Raw genomic sequence first — 19,200 nt, 5'->3', positions numbered from 1 at the left:
TCCAGGGACTTATTGGTTTAAGGACTTAAAAAAGTCCCTATAAGTTCCATCTAAACCAAATAGGAGGGACTTATAGGGACTTAAAGTGGGTATTTGGGACTTATAAAATAAGACTCTCAAGGAGGGACTTATAGGGACTTATAGTTGTAATATGATCTTATAGAGACTTATAAGTCCCAGAAACCAAACAGGTAGGGACTTTTTAGGAACTTGAGACTTATAAGTCCCAGAAACCAAACAGGTAGGGACTTTTTAGGAACTTGAGACTTATAAGTTGGGACTAGAAAAAGTCCTAGGACTTATGAACCAAACAGGGCCTTAGTCTTTTTTCAATCTTGCTAAGGTTTGTGTCCTATTTAGGAAGGCGAGACGGCGGCGACTCTCTGAATATGGAATAAAGGTCTCCTCGCATAGCCCCGTTTCGACGGTGCGTCTAGCATCGTTGGTGGGCGTGTGGAGGTGTGTCTCCGGCAGATCTATCTTTGGTGAATTTGCTCGGATCTCACCGTTGCTCGTCTATATTCGTGTGTCTTTGGTTTGGATCCTTCCGATCTATGTTATTTTCATCGGCGGCGGTTGCTGTTCTGGGGTGTTGGTTCTATGAGGCCTTAGCACGACGACTTCCAATTGTCTACTACAACAAGTTATGTCCGGCTCTGGCGATGGAGGGGCGATGACGGCGGCGCTCCTTCGGCTCGCTTCGGTGCTTGTAGTCGTCGCTAGGTGGTTTACGGATCTGGATGTAATTTTTATTTCTGATGTTCGTTGTACTGTCATGATTGAAGATAAATAGATTGAAAATTAAAAAAATGCTACTTTAAAAAGAACCAAATTATGCAATGTCAATTGTACTTTAAAAAAGAATCAAATCTCCTTATCCATAGCTATGCCAAGGCCTGTAGATAAGGGTCGTACGGGGAAAAAATGTCAAGGCCGGTTGTTGAGTTGTTGGAATGCGTGCATAATTGCACAATGCTATAGCGAAAAACTTATCCATGAGACGCGTATTCTTCATGTCCAAGCAATGCAACAGGCTAGTAATGTACTCCCTCCGGTCTTTTTTAGTTCACATATAAGATTTGACTGAAGTTAAGCCTCGTAAAGTTTGACCAACTTTGTAGAAAAAAGTATCAACATTCATAATCTGAAATCAATACCACTAGATATGTCATGACTTAAAGTTTCATATTATATAACTTTAGCATGGCAGATGTTGATATTTTTTTATATAAATACGGTCAAACTTTGTAAAGTTTGACTTTAAAGAATTGTAATATGCAGAGTAAAAAAGACCGGAGGGAGTACTTTGGGCTGCCAGCACATTGTCATTGAACCGATCAATGATGCAGCTCCACGTAAGTTGGTGTGTGTGTGTATGCACAGTGCCATCTATTGCGCTGCACAGTGACGAATCAACAGCCAGCTGACCGTTGACTCTAGTGAGTAGTTAGCTTGTGAGGTTGTCTGACCAAAATGGCCAAGGAAACACATGCATTCGTCATTACCGTTAACATCAGCATGCAACTGTGGGGCCACGTCTCTACCTGGGTTCCGGTCGTGCTGGAAGCTCGTGGCTTGGAGGCCCAGGAGGGCACCACATGCAAGAAAAATGTTTTGTTTAGAGAGAGGTCCATCAACACGTGGGCTTGTGGAGCACAACATGTGAGCTAGTAGTATTGACCAGAGGGTCGACGTGTGAGCCAGCTAGACCAGCCAAGGAAAAACGAATATACTTCTAGCATGTCCGGATGGGGTTATTAGATGCTTGATTGATGCTTTCCTAAGAAAATATTAAAGCCTTTTCTTAGAACCAGCGTCGACTCATTCCATGACTTTTAATCCAACCAACACCAAGAAATTATTTGCATACATAATAACACGTTCATGTCTTGCTCGAGGACGGTTTTGTTTCGGTCCATACATTAATTAATCACATGAAAACTTGTGTGTTTCTGCGCTAATGGTTAGTTTATTAATTGCTAAGGAAGAAAATAAGGTTTCCACATGAGTCAATGAATATATCTATAGAAAACTATAGTACTATGACATACTTCATCCGTTCCAAAATAGATGACCCAACTTTGGTTGAAACGGAATGAGTATATGCCAATCAAGTTCCGTCTGTCACCCAGTCAAGGCAGATTTTATTATGTGTATGATATCATATAAAAATTGGAAATGTATAGGCGTGCAAAAGTTGTTAACTGGAATTTTTATATTGCTAACTGAAAAAACTATACTACTTCATCACCAAGCAATAGTACAACTCTACTACCAGTTCTCATAGATTTGACAAATGTATTATTAGTGTCTATCCTCCATCTATTCACAATTAATGTGGAAAGACAACTTACACGAGTATTAAAAGACTTATAGTACACTTGATCATAAACTATATCTTATGAGTTTGATCTACGCGTCTCCATAGTATTTGCCTCACAAATGGCTACGCCTCTATGTGCTCCATAGTGGACACACACACACACACACACACATGCACACACACCGCAAAGGTCCATCCATCGGGGTACGATTTTATTGTGCAAACCATGTGATAGAAAGGGCACATTGTCCAGAAAAACGCGTGTGTGATAACTAATCTTAACACACACGAGTCATCAAGAATTGTGTCCGTTCTTTGACAAATGAGTTGTTTATATTGGATAAGATCACACTGTGTGCGAAGTTCTGCACACAGTTTTGTAAGGGCAAATCATGTGTGACAACTTGTGCCAACACATACGTTTGATTGCTCAGAATTGTGTACTTTTTGGCACGCAGCTGAGTTAATGGAAGTGTGTGCCATGCCGACAATCATCTTTTACAGTTTCGTCGATGTGACTTGCTTTGTCCGCAAGAACAACGTGCTCTGTTTAGAACAACAACATATTTGCCTATACTAAAAACATCATTGCACATCTCGTTGCATAATCAAACTAATAAACACCCATTACACAAGTAACTGAACATTATATTGCATATTTTGCTGCATAACGACCTAAACTATGAACATTATTAAAGCAAGTTACCCATCCTTGCTAAAGGAGCAGTGGTTGAAATACTCGTAATTTGGCTTCTTCATTGTCGGTGCTTCCTCGAGCTCAGTGGCCTTTTCGTTGAAATATTCCCTAGCCGCCTGCAACATCCTTTGTTCAAAGGAGGGACCCCTGTTCTTGCCCGCATAAACCATGTCCTTAACCATTTCGTAAGCACAGACCTTGCCAAGTGTCAAGATCGACTTCCAAGTTGGTGTGAAGAGAGATGTCGAAGTTTCCGCATCTTTGGCTGATCATGTTGCTGCTAGGGGAAGGCTGTGGATCGTTGATGCTGCTGGTGCCCGAAGTGGATGAGTGGATTGGGCCTTCTCTTAGTCTATTGCATGTACGTGTTGGGGTCTCCTTTTTTGCTCGCTGGGGTTTGATGCCCGCTGAGTTCGCCGCTTTAGCTCATGCCTAGACTATGTTACTGTGTCACGGTCTATCTTTTGTTGGTGGTTGATGGTGTTAACAGGTTTTCGCCCCTTCGATAGTTGCTCGCATTTGGGGCATATGTGAGGTGGTTTTCCTGTTAATGCTTCACTACTGTCTCCTTTCCCATCTGTAAACGGTGCTAGTTATGACGTTCTGGAACACTTGTACAGAATATTTCTGTTAATAAATTAATGAAAAGGAACAAGGGCCAGATTAAAAAAAGCCTCACAAATGATCAAGGCTAGAAAAGGTTGCACTTGCCGTGTGAAGCGTATGCTGAAAGAACCGTAAAAAAATGTAGTACTCACATATAATAACCCATCGATGATGCCTTGATCAAGCACCCTTTCAGCTCATCGTGCTTTTGCTAATGATTAGTGAGTGGGTTGATTACCGCATAGCATGATGTAACCCTGCCTTTCACTTTTTGGTTTTCTCTAATTGATCAAACAATACTTTTCGATATTTTGCGCCTTTAGATAGCTTACCACATATACCATGTGGCGGTTAATCTAATAATTCTCTTTTGCTTAATTGTTGTTCACTGCTCAAATGACGGCACGTGAGAAAGGGGCGTCGACCCGTTGGCTAGGCAGTTGGGGTAGCCGCCGGCCCGCCCGCGTTCGAGCCTCGGCTCTAACGCCCGGTGCTCGCGGAGTCTTCTTCTATAAAAAAGAAGCCAATAAGGATTAGCCTTGGGTTGGTCTAATTTTTTTTTAAATAGAGTGTGTAGCCTTAAAAAAAGAGAGAGAGCCACCGGCCGTGACCGAATCAACCCACCCCAATTTCTTTGTTAGTGAGAAAGATAGGTAGAACGGTGGGAGATGACGTGGGAGTAACCACGCACGCCGACCGCATAGGACCAATTTGACGACGCAATGGCCCAAATTCAGCACCTTCTGCTGGAATGATGCGCGTCCGGCCATGGATCGATGTGGTTGCTTTCCTTTCCTCCATTGCTGCTGAAAGGAAGGAAAAGACTCTGGGTCAGAGTCGGACCACGCCGCCACCACCATCGGCAGGGCAGGGGAGGGAACACCAAAACCGCAAGCATTTCCTTCCTTCTCCCTCCAATTCTTTCCTCCTTCTTTAATTAATTATTAATCCCCCGCGGCCGCTCCCTCCCTGCGTGTCCTGCTCTGCTCGCTCCCCTTCTCCCTCCCCCCACCTCCCCACCACCGATTTAACCACCACCACCACCAGGCAGCAGCCAGCAGCAAGCTACAAGAGCAGAGCGGCGCAGCGACGGCAGATTCTACCGCCAAAGATCTCGCCTTTTCCCCCCACCCTCCCGAATTTCGCCGCCGGCCAGAGGCGGCGCGGCGCGGGCGTTAGCGTTCGCCCCCTTCCCGGACTATCAGTTGGTAAGCCTCCCTCCCCTCCCCTGATTGCTTCCTTCCTTTCGTGGCGCTCGGCGGGATCGGGGCTGGGATTAGGGGGCGCGGATCTTGGGGGTAGGAGCTCGTGCGCGCGCGCAATTCAGTTCAGTTGCTTCCTCTGCTCTCTACCCCCCACCAATTTAGTTTTACTGGCAGTTTCTACTCCTAGATACCCGTGTTGTTTATAGTAGTCTCACTCGTTTCTCGTGTTCGTCGCCGGAGTATCGAGGAGGGGAAAACAGAGTGCGTACTACTACTATGTTTGTTCCTCTGCGCCTAATGCTCCGTGTATTATATGATATAAAGAAACTTGCTAGTACTACTTCATCTATTTGTCTTTCTGGGCCAACCAGATTTGTCCTTCGTTCTCTGTAACTTCCCAGATTTATTGGCCTGCCCGTACATTTTATTCATTGGATTACTGGACAGTGGTTGGTCTCAGGCTTTCAGTTCTCTCTTCTATGTAGCTGTGGTCCTATCATCAAGGTTTCATGGGAGAATTGTACCGGGGAAAGTAGTTTTCCTCCTGTTATTGCTAGATTTGCCTCATAATAATGTCTGATTAGGAGCTGTTTTTTTAGTCTCCAGTAATGATTGCCTGCTGTCCCTTTCCCAAGGAATCCATGTGCTTAATGTGCTCCTGCAGTTTGTCTACTTGTACTTTCTTTTTTGCTCTCTTGTCTCTCTATCCAATTTTCCCTCTAGGGATTCGTTTATATATTGCATAATATGGGATGTAGGGATGCTTGTTAGATTAATGCCATTGCCCAATTTGCCACATGATATGGAGATTCACCCACCCTTTTACATGTCTGCATTCGCAAATTCCTGCTGCATCTGTCGAAAGCATCCTATACAGAAATACAATCTTATGTAGTATTAAGTATGTTTGGCCACTTCATTTTGGAAGAGGATTGACTAAGTGAGCAACCATAAAAGGGTCTCGGTAGGTGCTGCGAAAGTGACTCAAGTATTTACATGCTTCAGTGTGGAGATACTGAGATGATTTGTAGGATATCCAACTTGGTCAGGGTACTATGGGTTTTACTCAGTGGCTGTGGCAGTATACAGAGGATACTCTGCATAACTTCTAGGATTCTCTTCTTTCTTTTCGTTAAGTGCTCTACTGTTAGCTTTGAACGCAGAAAGGAAGTACCTTTACAATCACTGTAGATCATCTCTCTGCACTAGCACATCCGCATGATAAGCATCACAGCAATTAGGTGGTTGAGAACCACTATTGTCTGAATCCCTCCTTGCGCCACAATCGATTTCTTCTCTTTACAGCAGCGTAGTGATATATATATGTGCTTGCACTGCTGCTGCTTCACAATCGTCCTTCACTACTTTGGTAGTTTGGCCTTTGAGCTTCGTGTGCTCTATGATATATTAACATCTCTAGTTGCGATGGCCAAGTTGGATGCACAATTGAGGTTATCCAGCTGGATAACATATCAAGGGTTCATTGTATGATTCATTATTAGAAGCCTATCTATGAATGAGATGCGTCGGGAATAGGAGTCCATGTCCAGAACAAAGTGATGCTGCTAGAACGACACAAAGTAGGATAGGTACATCCAAAGGGCCTAAGACGACAGACCACTCCGATTCTTAGGTCTTTGTTCTGACGAAATCCGCCTAGTAGACATGGATCTGTGTTTCTATGAAGATTTTAGGGGGAAATTGTTGGGAAAGTTTCGTCCTGTCAGAGCCATCTTTCCTTGACAATGTCTTGATTAAGAGTGGTTTTTGTCTCTGGCGATGAAGACCTCCCTGTCCCTTTCCCATGGAATCTGTTAATGCCATGTGCTCCTTCAGTTTGTCTACTTGAACATTTTTTGTGTTGATTTATCTCTATATCCACATTTTCTGTCTTGGGATTCATTTATATACCATGGGAGGATGGCTACTAGATTCATACCATCGCCATATTTATGAAATGATATAAGGATTCAGCTTTGAGGATGTCAGTATTTGCAAAAGTGCAATGCATTCTTAGAAAGCATCCTATGCAAAAAGACAGTCGTATGTGTTTACTATAGGGCCACTTTATTTCGGAACGGAATTGACCAAGTGAGCAATCCTTGAAGGTCTCGGTAGGTTCTGTAAAGTGACTAAAGTATTTACATGATTTAGTGTAAAGCTGTGTGATGATTTGTAGCTGTGTGTACTGGCTACTATGTGATATTTTGTGGCTGTTAGTTATACTGGCTACGGAGCTTGTGTGTGTGTGCGCGCAATTCTGCTCTGGTTCCTCTGCTTTCTACACCCCACCAGTTAGTTATACTGCCAGTTTCTCCTCCTTGATACCTGTGTTTCTTAGTCGCACTGGTTTCTCGTGTTCCTTGCCGGCATATCGAGGGGAAAACAAAAGCAGGCATGATCTTTGTTCCTCTCCCAGATTTGTTGTCTGTCTCTTTGGGCCAACCAGATTTGCACCTTTGTTTTCTGTAATCTCTTTTACTAGAGAACAGACCTCATGTCACTCTCTAATGTCTTGATTAAGACTAGGTTTGTGTCTCTGCCAATGATTGCCTCCTGTCCCTTCCCCATGGAATCCATGTGCTTAATGTGTTCCTGCAGTTTGTCCACTTACAATTTATTTTTTACGGCTCTCTTGTCTCTATATCCAATTTCCCTCCTGGGATTTGTTTATATAGTATGGGATGGATGGCTGTTAGTCTAATACAATTGCCATACTTCATTTTAGTTGTCGCCATTTGCAAATCTACAATGCATGCTTCCTGCTGCATGTGTCGAAAGCATCCTATGCAAAAAGACAATCAATCCTATGCATTGATTATGTTGTGTGCTTCATTTTGAAACAGAATTGATTTACTGAGCAACCATTAGGGGTATCAGTACTTGGTAGGTGCTGTAAAAGTGACTTAAGTATTTCCTACATCCTTGAGTGTGGAGCTGCTGAGGTAACTTGTAGGATATCATGCCAACAGGGTCAGGGTACTACCTGTTTACCTGTGTGGCTGTGGCAGTATACAGAGGATACTCTGCATAACTTCTAGGATTCTTCTTTCCTTCCGTTGAATGTTCTATTGTTAATTTTGAATGCAGAAAATAAGTTCCTTTACATTCATTGTAGATCATCTCTCTTCACTAGCTCATCCACATGATAAACATCATGGCGGTAGGTGGTTGACAACTAGTCTGGTCTGAGTCCCTCCTTGCATCGCAATCTATTTCTTTTCTTTACAGCAGCATAGTCGACCTATTTATATATGCTTGCACTGCTGCTGCTTCACAATGTCCATCACTAGTTTGGCAGTTTTGCTTTCGACCTTCTTGTGCTCCATGGCAGATTAGCATCTTTAGTAACCAATGGCTGAGTTGGATGCATGATTGAGGTTATCCAGCTAGGTAACATATCAGGGGTTCGTTGTAAGATTTATTGTTGGAAGCCTATGTATGAATAAGATGCATCGGGAATAGGAGTCCACGGCTAGGAAGGATAAGAAGTAGGATAGGTACATCCAAGTGGCCTTCGTCGGCAAATCACTCTGATTTTGCTATATTTGTTCTGTCAAAATCCGCCTAGACACTTACTTTATTTTTCTGTTTGGGTTAGTCAGATTTGTCTTTTATTCTCTGTAATTTCCTAGCTTTATTTTGCCATTGTACATTACTAGATGGTTTCAGTTATTCGTTCTATGTGTAGACCTGAACTTGTGGTCTTATGAAGATTTTAGCGGAAAATTGTAGGGATAGTATTGTTCTTTTAGAGCCATCTTTGCTTGATAATAATGTCTTCACTAAGAGTAGTGTTTGTCTCTGGTAATGATTTCCTCTCCGTCCCTTTCCTGTGGAATCTGTTGATGCCATGTGCTTAATGTGCTCCTTCACTTTGTCTACCTGTACATTTTCTGTCTCCATTTGTCTCTGCATCCACATTTTCCCTCTTGGGATTCATTTATATAGCATGGGAGGATGACTATTAGATTAATACCATTGCCATATTTTGTGAAATGATATAAAGATTCACCTTTGAGGATGTCAGCATTTGGAAAAGTGCAATGCATTCTTAGAAAGCATCCTATGCAGAAAGACAGTCGTATTTATTTACTTTAGGTCCACTTTATTTCGGAACAGAATTGACTAAGTGAGCAATCCTTGAAAGTCTTGGTTGGTTCTGTAAAGTGACTAAGTATTTACATGATTTAGCGTGCGATGATTTCTAGGATAGCATGCCAATCTGGTGAGGGTACTATGTGATATTTTGTGGTTGTTGCAGAATACAGAGAATACTCTGCATAACTTCTGGGATTCACTCAAGCACCAAAGTACAATAAATTAGCTTGATCTTTTCGGTATAGAGCAAAAGAGGCACATTTAATCTTACCAGTTGTTTCCCACCCTATGTCTACTTTGTAGTTTGTGACTTCTTTCAGAAGTTAGTTTTAATATTGCTGTTCTGCACGCATATCGCTATTTTGTCAGATTTTCACAAATATTTCTTTATGCAGATCTGGTGGCACAGTTCTGGAATTTTCACCGGTGACAAAGGTCCCTCTGGTTGCTTTGAGTAGGAGTATGAACTATCATTGACTTGGGAGCAGTGTTTTTATGGGAAGAGAAAAGCTCCATAAGCAGCCATCTGGTCGTCTGATTGAATCCCTTAAAATGGAGAGGGTCAGGACTATTCTGACTCATAGATACCCATACCCACATGAGCATTCAAGACATTTCATGATTGCTGTGATTGTTGGCTGGCTTTTCCTCCTTTCATCAGATAACTTACAAACCCTTATAATGAAATTGGACAAGAATTTTAAATGGTGGTCGATGTATGCCTGTTTGATTGGTTTCTTCTATTTCTTCTCATCACCATTTATTAGGAAGACTATCAAGCCAAACTATTCAAACTTTAGTCGTTGGTAAGCAATCTCTGGAGTCTGTGAAAAGATCATTTAAGTAAAACAAGATGTATTAGTTCCCTGAGGCTGTTTCTGAATGCAGGTACGTTGCTTGGATATTCTTGGCAGCATTATACCATCTCCCTAGTTTTCAGTCAATGGGGTTGGATTTGAGGATGAATCTTTCCCTCTTCCTCACTATTTATATTTCCTCTCTAGTTTTCTTGATCGTCTTCCACGTCATATTTCTTGGACTCTGGTATTTGGGTCTTGTTTCTCGCATGGCAGAGAAAAAGCCAGAGATGCTTACTATAATCCAAAATTGCGCAGTAAGTTTCTTGGCATACAATGATTCAAGTGTATCGTGTTTTCATTTTCTTCTTTAGATAGTTTTGATTTATCTAAGATTCGCACTTCGTGTCACATCACAGGTGATAAGTATAGCTTGCTGCGTGTTCTACAGCCACTGTGGTAACAGGACTCTTTCAAGGGATAAATCTATTGATCGTAGAACTGCTAGCTGGGTTGCATTTTCACTCTGGAGAAAGCAAAATGAGGACAACACACTGATTTCAAAGCTATTGCGTATGCATAAGTTTAAAGACCAGATTTGCTCATCCTGGTTTGCCCCGGTTGGCTCTGCCAGTGATTACCCACTTCTCTCGAAATGGGCCATTTATGGAGAAGTCAGTATACTTCACCTTCTGTTTATGCTGGGATATCTCTTCTATTTATTTACTGTTTTGTTTTTAACTTGTATATGTTTGCTCCAGTTAGCTTCCAATGGATCCGAACACTCCAACATCATTTCACCTGTCTACTCTTTGTGGGCCACATTCATTGGTCTTTACATGGCCAATTATGTCGTGGAGCGGTCAACTGGGTATGTCGAATGTCTGAGCACATCCATCTGGTAGTTAGATTTTTAATCATGTACTGTATTATAAACAACTCAACAGATAAGTTTGTATTCTGTCATCTTATCAAAGTTACTTATGATGATGACAAGGAAAATGCAATGTATTTGTCATGGTTTCATCTAAGCAGAACTATACATATATGAATTTCAACCTTCACACCCTCTCAACAAAATGCCATGGTTATCGTGGAAAAATCTAAAGGGGTTGCATTCAGCTTATTACCTATATGAATATACTTTAGTGAAGATAACATGATGTGAGGGGATAAAATATCCTCAGGTCATTACTTACTGGGTACTTAGGAGTTGCACATGATGATGACCACTTTATTTGTCTTTTTTCACGTGTTTGCATGCTGATATTATCTAGCAGATATGAAAATAGGCCATAAAAAGGTGCTCAATATAATTGCTGAATAAACATCACATTACTAGTTTGTTCGTTCAGTGTTGGACTAATTTATTCACCTTGTTTCCTTGACTTGTTGTATAGATGGGCTCTAACTCATCCTTTAACAATTTCGGAGTATGAGAATCTGAAGAAACTGTTGAAACCGGATTTTGAGGACATGGTTCCTTGGTACTCTGGGTATGTTGGTGGTCTATCCATAAGCTCTTATTATCCACTTATGTTGTAAAAACGGCTGACTATTTTTTGGTATGTTCTGCAGGACCTCAACAGATTTATTCAAAACCGTTTTCGACCTCATGATATCTGTGACACTCTTTGTTGGTAGATTTGACATGCGTATGATGCAGGTACATGACCTGTGATTTCTAGCTTCAGTCCTCATTTTGGTTTAGCTTTTTTGTTTCATCCAGTTTTATCTTGTCATACCCTCCTTCCTAAGCTAAAAAAAAGAATATCCTCCTTCCTAGAATTTTGTTCTTCTTCACTAAATTCACATAGTTATTATTATAGTTCCTAGTTGATCCTATTGTTCTGTTAAAACAATTGACAATTTTTTTCTAACCCAACCAGGCTGCTATGAACAAAACTCCAGATGAATCTAAGAGCAGCGACCTTTTATACGATCATCTTGATGGGAAAGACGAACTTTGGTTTGACTTCATTGCAGATACCGGCGATGGTGGCAACTCTACATATGCTATAGCACGCTTACTTGCTCAACCTTCTTTAGTCGTAAAGTCTGATGATTCCAGGCTTATATTTCCCCGTGGAGAACTACTACTTATTGGTGGAGACCTCGCGTATGCTGCATACTTTGATCTTTTACATTATTAGAAGTTTTCAGTTCATGTTTGCTGATTTATGACTAGTATAAATGTTTTGCTTGTCATATTTATCACAAGTTGCATTCCATACATGGATGATGCCATCTATTAATTATTTTTGCCAGCCTGTTATATTGGATTTTCATTTTTCCATATTGATCTTGGAATAAGCTCTTAAAAAAATGCTGATTTGTTCCTTTCTTCTGCAGATATCCGAATCCATGCTCATTTACATATGAGCGGCGTTTTTTCTGCCCTTTTGAGTATGCTCTCCAGCCTCCTGCTTGGTACACGCCTGATCATATAGCATTGGAAAAACCTGAACTTCCTCTTGGAGTTTCTGAGCTCAGGCAGTATAAGGGACCACAATGTTTTATGATTCCTGGAAACCATGGTAAATATTACCTACCTGTGAACTGCACTGTACTTCATGTTTTATGACATTCATGTACCTGTCTTCTTCCTTCCCATCAGTGTTACATTTTTTATTTGCTAATAATGATGTCTTGGCATGGGAGAAGTTACACTGCATATTTCTGATACATCATTGTGAATGGACGAATGCCAATAAGAGTGACAAAAGCTGCATTGTTTTCGAGCAGATTGGTTTGATGGACTGAACACATTCATGAGGTATGTCTGTCATAAGAGCTGGCTTGGTGGGTGGTTTTTACCCCAGAAGAGGAGTTATTTTGCATTAAAGCTTCCCAATGGGTGGTGGGTTTTTGGTCTTGACCAAGCTCTACATGGCGACATTGATGTGTACCAGTTCAAGTTTTTTGCAGAATTATGTCAACAGAAGGTAATACATCCTTTCATCTGCACTCTATCAGGACATTGTTTTTTTTTCTGTTGGTGATATGGTTATCTTTTGTTAATTTGATGATTCAGTAGTAATAAACCAGTAGATGAAAATTGGGATCACTGCTAGTAGATCTTGTTATCTTAAGCAGAAAGCAATGCAGATATTTGTTATTGTGCATTAAGATTGCCGCATGTTCATTTTCGTGGTGACTAGTATTAGTCGAATTTATGCAGGTTGGAGAACATGATTCTGTAATTCTTATAACTCATGAGCCAAATTGGCTTCTCGACTGGTACTGGGGTGATAAAACTGGAAAAAACGTAACATATTTAATACGTGAGTACCTCAAGGGAAGGTGTAAATTGCGGATGGCTGGCGACCTGCACCATTATATGCGTCATTCTTGCACTGAGTCCAAAGAACCAGTACATGTGCAACACTTGCTTGTAAATGGTTGTGGTGGAGCCTTTTTGCATCCAACACATGTCTTCGAGAACTTCAAGGAATGCTATGGGAACAAGTATGAAACGAAGGCTGTATATCCTTCTTATGAAGATTCTAGCAAGGTAAGGTTGACTCTTACATTTGTTTATCTTTCTTTGATTCATTATGTAACAGGGTTGTTCTTGGAATAACCAGCCTTGTTGCCAACTGACTGCTTCTTTTGTTTGTCCATCTAGATTGCACTTGGTAATATTTTAAAATTCCGAAGGAAAAATTGGCAATTTGATGTCATTGGTGGTTTTGTGTATTTCGTGTTGGTCTTCTCAATGTTTCCACAGGTGAGAAACTAGATTATACTGTAGTTCTTAACTGTATAGTTGGAAATTATCGTTCCATTATTTGGTCGAGATGAGGCCTTAAAGCATCAAAATCGATTACTGGTTTTCTTGTCCACAAATGTTAAATTAGGAACTGCATCAAAATGATTGTCCATCGATGTAATAACTGGCATAACATTGCAAGCTTCCTTGTTGGTATACGAGTTCATCAACGATTATGCTGTCTTACTTAGCATTGACATTGAACATGACCTGAAATATTTTAGGACTTCAAACAACGCCGATGCTGTTACGCATTGTACGGCTATCTATTTCCAGTGTTAATTTTGTAAGATTTAATAAAATCAGGGTTTTACTGATATGATCAGATCATTCTAATTTTTAACCCTAACTCCTTGGGTACCTTAACATGTTCTCAGACTTAATGAAACTGTATTGTCCCGTAGGGTTTTGTACATTTTATGATAATTGTCTGTAGCTCTATGTACAAGTAAATTATGCTCCATCAAAATTATGCTCCTCCAGATGATGAATATGCATGGCCCATAAAAAACCACAGACGCGAGGGACACAATTATTTAGTTTACTTGTTATAATAGTTCTTATGTTTCTTAATTTCTATCTTTTGTGGCCTGATGTAAGTATGATGTTTTTTTCATCAGTGTGACTCATTTCGTATCTTGCATGAAGACTCTTGGGATGGCCGTGTGAATAGTTTCTTCAATGCAACGTGGAATGCTATTTTTGAGATTCTAGAGCATTCTTATGTATCCCTAGCTGGTGTTCTTACTCTGTTGACGGTATCATTTTTCTTTGTACCCACAAAACTATCACGTAGAAGACGTGCTTTGCTTGGCTTTCTTCATGCTGCTGCTCATATAACTTCGGCAGTACTACTGATGCTGCTTATGGAACTGGGTATTGAGATATGCATCCGCAACCATCTACTAGCGACATCAGGTTTGTGTTTCGTATTTCCCTCTGTGCATCATTGCTTGATTACCATGTTATGTTGTCATATTGAATCCTTATAAAAGTTATGAATTATAATTGTAGATTCCCTTTTCGTTTAAGAAGGTTACAAGTTACTTCTTTTCGTAGCAGTCAGATTCCTTTATAGCGATTTAGAGAAGAATGACAGGATAGTACTTGCTTGTTGTTTTGCGTCACCTCTCATGTGTGTCAAGAATAATGTACTAGTTAGTGACAGCTGCATTGTCTGTTGACACAGTTGTTTACTTCTTTTGTTGGATTACTCATTTACAGGCTACCACACCCTCTATGAATGGTACCGTCAGGCAGAAAGTGAACATTTCCCTGATCCCACGGGGCTTCGTGCTCGTCTGGAACAGTGGACCTTCGGGCTTTATCCTGCATGTATCAAGTACCTTATGTCTGCCTTCGACATCCCAGAGGTTATCCTTTGAACCATACAAACACCACTTCTTCTGATGGGCTGTACCATTGTTGACTGTCATTTTCTCTTTCAGGTTATGGCAGTAACTAGAAGCACAATCTGCAGAAAAGGAATAGAGTCTCTCCCTCGGGGAGGCGCCATCATCTACTATGTGTCTGTCTTTCTCTACTTCTGGGTCTTGTCGACGCCCGTTGTGTCGATGGTGTTTGGGAGCTACTTATACGTGTGTATAAACTGGTTCCATATTCACTTTGACGAGGCCTTCTCCTCCCTGCGCATAGCAAATTACAAGGCGTTCACGCGGTTCCACATCAAAAAGAATGGAGACCTTGAGGTGTTCACCCTGGCTGTGGACAAGGTAATGTCTCTGCTAGTTTGACTTACCAGCACCATCATTTTGCATGATTCTGGTTGCATTCACTATCTTTAATCGTCTCGACTCCTACCGAGTAATATGTATGATATGGTTTGGGTTTAGCTCTCCAAGCTTGGCTTTTTCCTGTGGCGTGTCTCACGTGTGTTGTCAATTACCAGGTGCCAAAAGAGTGGATGCTGGATCCAGACTGGGATATGGAGCCCAAGGAGCCATTGCAGATGAGCCACACCAGGAGGTTCCCAAGCAAATGGCGAGCCGCGTCGGGATGGTCGGATCCGACCAGCGTAGTTCGGGTTGTTGACCAGTTTGTCATTCCACGGACACCGGTAGATCCTCTTTTACCAGACTCTGCTCCGTGACCGACTTAACACAGGCCACGCTGTTGTAAGCTTGTATTGTAAAGTATGTAGTTTACCTTGTGCCATCTTCTTGGGAGAGGCTGGCTGTACATATCATAGAACAAGGTACAAGTTAGAAAAAGTTTTAAGAGAAAAGAAAATGTAGAATCAGCAGGAGGGAGGAATGGTGTATATCTGTTCTGGAATGAAGCCTTGACTGACCAACGTATGGTCTGAAGATGAAGCAATTGTGTACTAGCAAATGAACAAATTGCATGTGCGGGTTCAACTTTTCTCTTAAAGGAAAACAAAGGACTCATTGACCTTAAGAATCTTAGGCCTTGTACAATGCTAGGTGCTTAGGGAGGTGCTTAGAAAAATAAACAGGGTTTTTCTCAAGCATCGGTGCTTATTTCTACACGAGAGAGCCTAATTAAGTGTGTGCCTTGAACAAATAAGCACCGGTGCTTAAAGAAAGTCTGATTTATTTTTCCAAGCACCTCTCCTAAGCCCCTTGCACTGTACAAGGCTTAAGAAGATGATGGAGTTCCATGAACTAGAGGGGGTGAATAGTCCTATTGAATAAAATATAATGCAGTTTTTAACTGGTCTGAGTTGTAGCATTTTTAGTTGGAATGACGAGGCGGTGAATAGTTCTATCAAATTAAATCTACTTCAACTTTTACCTGGTCAAGTTTTAGCTACACTTGGTAAACTCCAACTGGAATGATGAGTATTCTTCTTATCCAGCTGCTGCTGTAGTAGGATCACTATCAGATCACATCTCTCGAAGTTCAGTTCTAGTCTTGCTAACACTATCAATCGAGTCTACACCTCTACGGTGGGTCATTTCATCTACATTTTTGCTGTTTTTACCACAGAAGTTATTCAGCCTTGTTGGAGTCGTTGGGCTTGACATTTTTGAGCTGGTTAAGTGTTTGCAACCATGATGAAGGATTGCCACACTGTTTGTTGTATTCAGATTCGTAACGTTTAGATCAAGAATAGTCTTTTTTGTAGGCGCACCATCTTCAGTGATCTTGTTTGTAGATTACCTCTGTTAAATTTGCATCATGGAGTTTTTATGCATTGGTGTTTGTGTATGTGGATATTTCAATTCATGCTAGGGATGAAGACATGTTCATCTTGTATGTAGCACGGACATCCAATGGAATTTTTTCAAAATCTAGTCTTGACTAGAGAGATAGGAGTGATGATGATTTCCTGCAACAAATGCAGTATTTATTTTCCCCTCTCACAAAAAATTGCACAACGCTCCTCACACAAAGGCGGTGGCCGTCGTTCCCCTCTGTCTCAAGTCGCCATCAAGGTGCAGGGAAACGGAGGGGAACTCGGTTCTTTGTTCGTGCGTTCGAGGCTGTGAAGACACCATATGGAGATGGAGTAAGTCCCTCTAGCCCCCTCCTCTCCCCGACGGTGTTCGTATAGTATGTAAAACTCAACAACATTTCTCCTTTTTGATACAAGAAGAAAATGAAAACTAAAACATCACGTGTAGAAAACCACATTGAAGACCCCAAACTACATACACCTAAAGCCAGGTAGGAATCACCAAATGCAATTAATGGATGTGCCCCATGTATCAATGAAGCTTCCATTGCCCTCACTACAAGTTACGTTTACATACTGGGGGCGCATGTATAAAAGCAGACTAGGATCTAATCTGGCTCGCGACATGAATTGAATGCATACATACTCAAACCGAACAAGGCGGCTAATTGTTCACATGAATAGTAACTTATATATTCTTATAGATGGACCAAAACCTGACATATCATGGGATTGGAAGGCGACGGGACTCAGATTTGTACTAGGGGGTGGCAATATCTAGATTCTTAGAGGCAGCCATGCGCTTCGAGTGACGTAGGCCCCTAGTGGCAGCGATGCACTGCAAATGACTGAGCTTCATGTTCTTATTAGTGCCAGCCATATATGCAGTTGTTTGGTTTGTCGGCCGTGTCAAGTCACCAACAGGTACCCGGAGGATTTCCTAGTTTTAAGTCATGCTACAACAAAACTGAAGGGATTGAGCCAAACCGCAAATTGATTCCTCCACATTTCTTAGGTTGTATTTTTGTTCCTGAAACAAAATCTTAACGACATTTTAGATTTTCGCCCACGTGTTAAGTTTCATGTTTGTCTTCTCGTCCAAACATTCACTTCGATCGTTGTGATGGAGATCTGATGTCAAATTGTCCCTCGAGTTTTCTAAAACTTTATTTTAGGTGTTCCTTGTTATGGTAGTTGACAACTGGTTTTACCCTCCAAGCATATTCTGAGGAGCAATTTCAACATGGTCCTTCTTACCCCTCTTTTCACATGGGTGGTATATTCTGAGACATAGCTTTTAGTGTGTGATGCAGCATGTCTCGTACGTATTTTTTCCAGTGTGACATGTAGCCTGAGCTATCAGATATTGGTCTAATCCGTCCCAAAGAACGAACTTAAGAAGGATCAGAGTCCGGAAGACTGACTCGAAGAAGAAGCGCCGCCATCCATCTAAACGCCGCCCTTTTGAAGACTAAAACCCTACCTATCTACTAGCCGGATCCGAGACACCAGAAATCCCCTCCCCGCCACCGGCCGCTGGAGCGGTGGGCGAAAGGGAGGCGAATCCATGGGCTTGACGGTGAAGATCGAGGGGAGAAAAGCTTTCCCTACTCACTTTGCGAGAGGGGAAAGAAAAGCTCCATTAAGCATTTCGGATTCAAGCCTAGCTATACCAGATTCCTAATCGGTGTACAAAATCCATATTGGACTGGTCTTTCTAATCGTGGTTAATCCCAACAGCATCAAGACACCTACGATGGCTCTAAGAAAGTGCAAGTTGATTCCATATATTTTCCCTCCAAAACACAAAATACCATAAAAAGTAGAGTATTTAGTTTGTGACCTATATATATGGTCGCGCTATTCGTCATTCTGGGCGAGAATAGTTATTCTTCACCCCCTCTATTTTACCATCAATGCACCGTAATTTTACGTTCCGTAAATTTTGTCTGATTTCCGACGCAAAAAGAGACCGTAAGAAAATATATAATCGCCGTAAAAATATTTTATGTTATGTAAAATTATAAACGTAAAAACACAGTCTAAAATACACATAAACTGCAAATTTTCTTGTCTTATGACTTATATTTTTATTTTCTTATGTCAAATTTTACGTAGTAAATCAATACGAATGTAACTATTTGAATTCCAAACATAATTTAATTATGAAATGATCGTAAGATTACCTCGGGTGAAGAATAACTTATTCTGCATCCTGGGTGATGAATAGTAACACTATATATATATATATATAATATTATGTTATGTAAAATTACAAACATAAAAACATAGTGTAAAATACACATAACCTGTAAATTTTATTGTCTTATGACCTATATTTTTATTTTCTTATGCCAAATTTTACGTAGTGAGTCAATAGAAATGTAACTATTTGAATTCCAAACGTAATTTAATTATGAAATGATCGTAAGATTACCTCGGGTGAAGAATAAGTTATTCTTCACCCGAGGTAATTATTCTTCACCCGAGGTAATCTTACGATCGCTTCCTAAATAAATTACGTTTACAATATAAATAG

General features: G+C 40.9%; 1 protein-coding gene across 3 annotated transcripts in view; it reads left to right on the top strand.

Moving 5' to 3' along the window:
- Nucleotides 1-15,919, top strand: part of LOC125510450 — a 34,648-nt gene extending 18,729 nt beyond the window's left edge. Inside the window, exons 1-16 of one of the 3 annotated variants that reach the window (XM_048675628.1) lie at nt 4,309-4,834; nt 9,328-9,738; nt 9,821-10,046; nt 10,149-10,403; nt 10,491-10,600; nt 11,130-11,225; nt 11,308-11,395; nt 11,619-11,848; nt 12,082-12,266; nt 12,475-12,674; nt 12,911-13,243; nt 13,358-13,459; nt 14,122-14,419; nt 14,726-14,874; nt 14,950-15,234; nt 15,411-15,919. In XM_048675628.1, coding sequence (XP_048531585.1) covers nt 9,428-9,738; nt 9,821-10,046; nt 10,149-10,403; nt 10,491-10,600; nt 11,130-11,225; nt 11,308-11,395; nt 11,619-11,848; nt 12,082-12,266; nt 12,475-12,674; nt 12,911-13,243; nt 13,358-13,459; nt 14,122-14,419; nt 14,726-14,874; nt 14,950-15,234; nt 15,411-15,611 — 3,069 coding nt within the window. In that variant the 5' untranslated portion in view covers nt 4,309-4,834; nt 9,328-9,427 and the 3' untranslated portion in view covers nt 15,612-15,919. Of the gene's footprint in view, nt 1-4,308; nt 4,835-9,327; nt 9,739-9,820; nt 10,047-10,148; nt 10,404-10,490; nt 10,601-11,129; nt 11,226-11,307; nt 11,396-11,618; nt 11,849-12,081; nt 12,267-12,474; nt 12,675-12,910; nt 13,244-13,357; nt 13,460-14,121; nt 14,420-14,725; nt 14,875-14,949; nt 15,235-15,410 lie in introns of those variants that run through there. The other 2 variants (XM_048675629.1, XM_048675630.1) reach the window with 2 other exon arrangements.
- Nucleotides 15,920-19,200: the final 3,281 nt, after the last annotated feature.

This window comes from Triticum urartu, chromosome 5 (assembly GCF_003073215.2).
Source record: "Triticum urartu cultivar G1812 chromosome 5, Tu2.1, whole genome shotgun sequence".
NCBI classification, from domain to species: Eukaryota; Viridiplantae; Streptophyta; class Magnoliopsida; order Poales; family Poaceae; genus Triticum; species Triticum urartu.
The sequence above is the reverse complement of the archived record's forward strand: the minus strand, read 5'-3'. Positions and strand labels throughout refer to the sequence as shown.